Raw genomic sequence first — 8,029 nt, forward strand, 5'->3', positions numbered from 1 at the left:
CCACAAGCTTGGGGCGCGCCCCCTGAGCTTGTCATCGCCTCATGGCCCTTCCGACCTCCTCCCGAAGCTTCCATGGTGTCTTGTGGTCCAAGAAAAATCGCCAAAAAGTTTCGTTCCATTTGGACTCCGTTTGGTATTGATTTTCTATGAAGACAAAAACAAGGGGGAAATGACAACTGACACTGTGCGCTAGGTTAATAAGTTAGTCTCAAAAAATAATATAAAATAGCATAATAATGCATATAAAACATTCAAGATTGATAATATAATAGCATGGAACAATAAAAAATTATAGATACGTTGGAGATGTATCAAGCATCCCCAAACTTAATTCCTGCTCATTTCGAGTAGGTAAATGATGAAAACAGAATTTTTGATGTGAAATGCTACCTAACATGTTTATCATGTAATCTTTTTTATGTGGTATCAATATTCCAATCCATAAGATTCAAAACAAAAGTTTAATATTGACATAAAAACAATAATACTTCAAGCATACTAAAAAGCAATCATGTCTTTTCAAAATATCATGGCTAAAGAAAGTTATCCCTACAAAATCTCAGAATCTTGTTATGCTCCCTCTTCTCAACACAAAGTATAAATCATGTACTACCCCGGTGTTAGCCAAGCAATTGGTTCATACTTTTTAATGTGCTTCAGCTTTTTCAACTCTCACGCAATATATGAGCGTGAGTCATGGATATAGCACTCTAGGTTTAATAGAAGGTGGTAGTAGACAAAAAAAGAAGGGAGAAATTCTCACATCAACTAGGCAAATTAATGGGCTATGGAGATGTCCATCAATCGATATAAATGTGAGTGAGCAGAAATTGCAATGCAACGGATGCATTAGAGAAGTGTATGAAAGCTTAAAAGAAAACTAAATGAGTGTGCATCCAACTTACTAGCTCATGAAGACCTCGGCCATTTGAGGAAGCCATCATTGGAATATATAAGCCAAGTTCTATGATGAAAAGTTCCCACTAGTAATATATGAAAGTGACAAAATAGGAGACTCGATATCATGAAGAACATGGTGATGCTTTGAAGCCCAAGTGTGGAAAAGGATAGTAACATTGTCCCTTCTCTCATTTTTTTCTCTTGTTTTATTGGGTACTTTGGCCTCTCTTTTTTCTTGGGCTCATTTGGCCTTTTTTATTTTTTGTATTCCTCACATGGCACAATACTCTAATATTGATGATCATCACACTTTTATTTATTTACAACTCAATGTGACTAATACATAAGAACTCTATATGAATGCCTTTGGCAGTGTACCAGGATGTGCAAGGATCTAGTATAGCAAAGATATCAAAAAACGGAAAAGCCATTAAAATATCGTGCTAGTTATCTTACGATCATGCAAAGCAATATGATAATGAACGCTCAAGTCATGTATATGATAATGATGGAAGTTGCATGGCAATATATCTTGGAATGGCTATCAAAATGCCATAATAGATAGGTATGGTGGCTGTTTGAGGAAAGGTATAAGGAGGGTTTAATGCACCGGCGGAAGTTGCACGGTACTAGAGTGAGTAGCAAAAGTGGAAGGGTGAGAGTGCGTATAATCCATGAACTCAACATTAGTTATAAAGAACTCACATACTTATTGTAAAAAGTTTATTAGCCCTCGAAGCAAATTACTACTACGCATGCTCCTAGGGGGGAGGTTGGTAGGAGTTAACCATCGCGCGTCCCCGACCTTCACGCATAGGAAGACAATCAAGGATAAATTGTGCTCCAACTTCATCACATAACAGGAAGACCATACGTACATATGCTACATGAATCACAATCGTTAAGGCAAATATTCTTACTATTCCACAATTTACTGGTAGCATGACTAATATTACCATCTTTATATCTTAGAACAAATGCAAAAAATCAAACTTCTCATATATTCAATGATCTTCATGGAAGTTTTTATTATATCCCTTTTAAATACCCATCATATTAGGGCTAAATTCATAATCCAAGCAAATTGACATACTATTTATATGACTTAAAATAATATGAGTAAAGCATGAGAGTTAATCAATTTTTTTAAAAAAATATAACCACTGCCGTACTCCAAAATATATAAGTGAAACACTAGAGCAACTGCCTAGCTCAAAAGATGCAAATGAAGCTCACAGAGTATTCTAATAATTCACGTTTAATGTGTGTCCAACAAGAACAATTGTGGCAAACTAAAAAACAAATAAAGCAAAGACTCATCTACTAGTAATACACGACGCTTTAAAGAAGAAAAATAAAACATTGACAATCTCAACATGAAAAGAGGTAGTCACTCCGTCATACTGTAGTTTACAAGGTGCGCATCAACAATCTCTGTGACCAAGAAGACCCGTGACTGGATCTAGTTTCCTTTGCGCGTGACTGAAAAATACTCGCGCAATAATCCCCACAGCGCCTAATTACTTGAGAAGTTAATGCGTACTAACCCGAGCCAGTGAACCAGAAGTCCTCACGCATGCACTGGCGGAGACCGATTCCAGCGAGAAACGGATGGATTCCACCGCGCATGCTACTACGGTTTTTCTACCCCACGTACACACTGTATGGAGCGGTTACCATGCCATAATTAAGTGGCCATTACATGAGGCGCGCCTCAAATTCATCTGTTCGTGGAAATGCATGAGAATCAACGCGTCGTGTAAACTGTGACGGAGTATGGCAACTCTGGTAGGAGTAGGAGTAGAGTTGGTCTTACCCTGGCAATGCAATATCCACGAGAATCTTCCTTGGAGTGTGGTATGGAGAAAAGAAAATGAGAAGGGCGTTATCGAGGGGTTCCATCAAGGGGGAAAAAAGCTAATGCATGGCAGGACCACGCTACCATGACAGTGCACACTAGTACATCATCGTCATGGCACGGCTTCTCATTTTCCCTGTCGTGCCGCATGCACGGTTTATAAAATTGTTGCTACACCCGTTGGAATCAATCATGTCAAAGCTTCCGTCCGCCTCGTGCCTAGACGTGCATGGTCACGTCGCAGCGCACACGACGACGACACGAGGCATGCAGCTTAGCTTAGTGCAGCCCCCCTAAACCGCCCGTCTAATTAATCTCGAGTTCGGTGAGACCCAGCCCACATCCACATGCACATACGTCCGTCACCCCAGTTAACCATCCCATACGTAGACATCGACTGTTAGCGCCTCTGTTGGGAGACTAAGACCAGTCACCGATTCTTAACCATTGATAAGAACCGGTCTCGTGCCTAGTACTGGTAGTATACTGCATGCATGCACGTCTGCCGGGTCGAATTTCTCGTCCCTGTTCGACCAGCTGGGCTGGGCAGGCCCCATGCCCGACGACGGGCGGTGGCCACGTCCACGTACGCCGCGCGCCGATTTCCCCCGGGATATGCATATGCCGCTGGCCGCCGATCGGCTCCGTCGAGGGGATAAGCTTTCCCTGACAGCCAGGCAGCAACTCTGCTCCGGGGCTGGCTACGGACAAACCCGGACGTCAAACACGCGCATGCGTATACACCCACGCACGCAGGGATCATCAAATGACAAGGCCACCGGCTGCATGTATGCCACCCATCTGACGACGCCCGTTCCCACTGACCGCCCGCGGCCGCGTCGTCGGTGCCCCGGAGCTGCGCCGCATGCGGCGAGGCCGCGTGGAAAACGCTGGAAGCCCCCGACGCTTTCGCCTTTTGCGGTGCGCGCGCGCGGGCACGGGCACGGGCACGGACGGGACTGACCGACGCGCGCGCACACGCACGCGGCCGTGCATGCTCTGCTGCGTCGTCGGTTGAGCTTATATATAGCCAACCTAAACACGGACGAGGGATCGTCCAGTCGGTGCGGTACGAATTCACGGACACGCTTTGGTGATGTAGGGGCGCTAAATTGGGCGATGACACGCTGGGATCTTCTGGAGACCAACAGTCAAGTTTGACACTTTCAACCCTCATCATCATGGAGCGTTGATTGTATATAGCAGGGCTGCAGCTTGTTTCTTCTTTTGGACTTTCTGCGCGTCTGTGTTGAATGGTGATAGATAGATAGATAGATAGATAGATAGATAGATAGTGCCTGCTGTACTCTGCCCCGCTCCTCATTCTTGGCTTCCATTACAAGCAAGTCGCTCTCTTTCTGGTTCAAAGGAAAAGGGCCAGCCATAAATAGTTTTGCTTTCTAGACCGTCCTGGCTGCACTTTAGAACCAAGACATAGTAATCAATCCAAGTAAATCAAATGTGTCTTACTGATGTCTTGTAGCTGGCGCGGATGTTACCGTTTGATATTTGCCACTTACGACCTGACGAGGCGTGTCCTCCATAACAGTTTGAAAAACATACACCGGACGAAAGCAATATTTTTTCGAAAATCTGTCACGTCATCGCGGACGATTTGCCGGTTTTCCCCACTACTTGTGTACTCTCACCTTACTTATTTTCCACTTCATTGCCGATCGCAGCTGGCCTTGATTTTGATTCATTATCACGCTTCGTGGTCTCCTGACGTTCTTTAAAACCTCACTCTCTCACGCTCGTCTATTTAACATTTCAATAATGTGCAGAGCAAATGTAAACCATGATTTCTCGGAGTAGAAGGCATCAGCCGCCCTTAAGGCATTATTATATTACAATAATTTTTCTTAGGCGGCAATTGCAGTAGATTAGTAGCTCCTATTGTTTACAGATTTTTCTTTTCTTTTCTAAAATAAAGTCAGTACATTAAAAACAGAAATTGCAAAATTGAGGTAGTGGTGATGATAACACGTAATTTGTTTATTTCCCAGACGACACAAACACACCCCCTTTCCATGGCTATAAAACTCGCACCTACTGCTCCCCTCTGGAAACGCCAGAACGCTCCTCCATCTCCATCCCAAGGCTTGAGCCCGAAGCCTCTGCCGCCGCTGCTGCTGCCTCCTGTAGACCCACCTCTCCGAGGTTTCGTGCCGCGCTGCGCCGTTCGTCCGCCTGCAAGCAAGCAAGCAAAGCAATGGGGTGTAAGGCGTGCGACAAGCCCAGGCCGAGCTACCGGAAGGGGCTGTGGTCGCCGGAGGAGGATCAGAAGCTGCGCGATTACATTCTCCGGCACGGCCACGGCTGCTGGAGCGCGCTTCCCGCCAAAGCCGGTAAGGCCGACCACCGCTCCCTCGTCCGCATTTGTAGAAGCACAGAAAGGAGGCATAATTCAGGAGAATTCGGTGCATTTGGGTCGAAGATCGGGTTCTCCGGCACCGGTGACCGGCGCCCCTCGACTGAATTTCGTCCTCTCTCCGGCCAGCTGGTCCGAATTGGCCTTGATTTGTTCGTGGGAGTGATTAGTTCCATCTGTCCCGAAAGGGAAATGCACATTGGCTGGCTGGTTCTGACTTCTGACCATGATTCCGCGCGCAGGGCTCCAGCGGAACGGCAAGAGCTGCAGGCTGCGGTGGATCAACTACCTGCGGCCGGGGCTGAAGCACGGCATGTTCTCGCCGGAGGAGGAGGAGACGGTGATGAGCCTCCACGCCGCCCTCGGCAACAAGTAAGCAGCCCCGTCCAGCACACACCATTTACCTACTTATTCTCTGCACTGTACTTTACTGCACGCAAATGATTGAGACGATCGATCGAAAGACACTTCTCCACGTCGTCTGTCTACTACTCCTAGATGCCGCTGCCATGTTTTCCTTTTAGGTTTCCCCCCGCACACACTAGGCGGGTGGTAGCACTCCCACCGTAGCCCACCGTTTGGACGTGAAAGGTACCAGTGTAATTGTCCCTGCTCGGCTGGCGGCAATCCCGTTCTAGAACACGCTAATTCGAGTGAAGGAAGGAAAGAAAAGAGGGAACGGGAAAGGGAGACCGGTGATGGCAGCCACCGGGGCCTTTTCCGTAGTGGAGTTGATGCTGACGCTCACGCTCCACGGACGCTCCAAATCCACCAGATTTTCCCCTCTGTCTGCCCGGTGCACATTGTGATGATTACACCTGCTTTTCGCTCCGATTATTATTAGCTTGTTAGTATAAAATATTTGTGGGCTTGGTTGGCCGGACGCTAAATGGCATACAGTGCAGTTGCGTCCTAGCGCAAGTTTGCTCAAAATCATTATCTATCTTGGAAAAAACATTCTTCTTTTTGTGAGTATATCCTCTGGCCGTTGCTGCAGAAAGCACCGCCGGCCCTGTTGAATTTAGCTGTACAGTGGAGCGGCGAGAGAGAACATGGCGTCGACTATTTGGACCAATCCGCGCTCCTCACTTGCGAGTTAGTTATGGAAACAGCTGCCTTGACGATCCCGACTGGCACGTAGAAGTGTGGCCTCGCGAGGAGATTAGATTCTTTATTGGGCCTTGCAATTATGTCCCCCGAAAAATATCCAAGGATGATCATCGGTGGTCCACAACTCCACATGAATAGACTACGTACACCACGCTCGTCCCTCTCACCCAAGTGACACATTTTGTTTTGTTTTGCTTTGTTTATACTCCGAGCCACAAAAGGAGAAAAGAACGAGAAACTTGAGAAAGGCCGAAAGAAACGTCAAGTTGTCAATGCAAAAGCTGAAATCATTTTCCCGCCGACCGACAGAAACCAAAGTTTTTTTTATCTGACATAAACCAAAGTTAAGTGCACCGCAAGTAACTCGGGCCCGCTGGCTTAATTATTGACGCGAAACTTGTACCGCAGGTGGTCGAGGATCGCACGGCATTTACCGGGGAGGACCGACAACGAGGTGAAGAACTACTGGAACTCGTATCTCAAGAAGAGGGTCGAGGGCGGCAAGGAGACGCCGCCGGCGGCGAGCTCCGCCGCGGACTCGGACGGGTCCCAGAGCCCGAGCCCAGGGGAGTTCAGTGCGGCGCAGGAACGGCCGTCGAACTCCGGCTCGTCGGAGCCGCCGCACGAGTCGTCGTCGGCCGACTCGAGCTGCCTGACCGTGACCGAGCCTACCGCCTGCAGGGCCCACGCGCCCGTGGCTCCCAAGGTGATGTTCGCGGATTGGCTCAACATGGACTACATCGGTGGCCAGGTGGCGGCGGCGGCACCTGGCCCGGAAGCCGCGGGGGTGGTTGGCGCAGGAGGCGGCGATCATCGTCAGATCACGAGCCAGGGGTCCGCGCAGGTCGATGGGCCACCCGGCGTGGAGGACCCCCTGCACGGCGGCTTCGGCGACAGCGGCACCTGCTGGGAGTTCCTGGAGCAGTTCGACAGCATGGATCAGATGCAGGCCGGCGGCGGGTTCTGCGACCTGCTCTCCATGACCGAGTTCTTCGGCCTCAACTAGAGCATCGCCGCCAAGGGAGAAGAAGGACTATAGAGTTTCTTGAAATTTGTTAGACATTTCGTCAGGTTTAAGGCGCGTTTGTAATGCTGCAGTGTAAATTATGGCCGTATATGCAATGTATGTATGTATAGAGCAATCGATTTGACAGCATGTATACTGGTGCATGTGCAATGCTGTCCGCTTTGGTTTGGTTCGGAGAGCAGAGCAGAGCACCGACAGTAAGATGGAAAGGGTTCAGGAAGAATGCACATGTTGTTGATTTGATATGCTCCTACTACTAGTTAAGGGTTAATATTATCTTCCCGGATCCCGCTTTAATAGAGCACTGTGAAGAGAATTGCCAAGCTCCCTTCCACTTTAACAACTGTCAAGGGACCCTTGACCTTTCACGTTTTGGCTTTAAGCTGTGCCACTGATTAGTTTATCTTACAATTATTGAAGCCAGACCCAACTTGTTGTAAGAAATTCATGCATCGTCTTTCCTCCCAAAACCATACATCATGTTTGTGAGCTGTGACTATTTATACTAGGCTAATGATTTCTTCCGGTCGACCGGCTAAGAAGCTTCGGTCGGTCGACTCGCTCGCGAGGCTCTCTCCCCTACATAAGTCATGTGTTTTATCGAGCTCGCTTGCCGCTTAAGCTTTCTCTCGTTCGCGCGCCTGCCACCTACTGCCGCTCATTTCACATCTTTTTCCTCTGCTGCCGCATCTCATCACCCAGCATTTGGCCCCGTCGACCTAAACAGGCACTCTCCCTTTAACCCTATCCCAAATCAGATATG

At 47.9% G+C, this 8,029-nt stretch overlaps 1 protein-coding gene across 1 annotated transcript; it reads left to right on the forward strand.

Moving 5' to 3' along the window:
• The first annotated feature begins 4,810 nt into the window (after window positions 1-4,810).
• LOC123127838 (transcription factor LAF1) lies at window positions 4,811-7,511 on the forward strand. Its single transcript, XM_044547694.1, has 3 exons — window positions 4,811-5,106; window positions 5,372-5,501; window positions 6,648-7,511. The coding sequence occupies exons 1-3, from the start codon at window positions 4,971-4,973 to the stop codon at window positions 7,243-7,245; spliced, it is 864 nt and encodes a 287-aa protein (XP_044403629.1). The 5' UTR covers window positions 4,811-4,970; the 3' UTR covers window positions 7,246-7,511.
• The last annotated feature ends 518 nt before the right edge of the window (window positions 7,512-8,029 follow it).

The sequence above is a fragment of the Triticum aestivum genome, chromosome 6A (assembly GCF_018294505.1).
Source record: "Triticum aestivum cultivar Chinese Spring chromosome 6A, IWGSC CS RefSeq v2.1, whole genome shotgun sequence".
Taxonomy (NCBI): Eukaryota; Viridiplantae; Streptophyta; class Magnoliopsida; order Poales; family Poaceae; genus Triticum; species Triticum aestivum.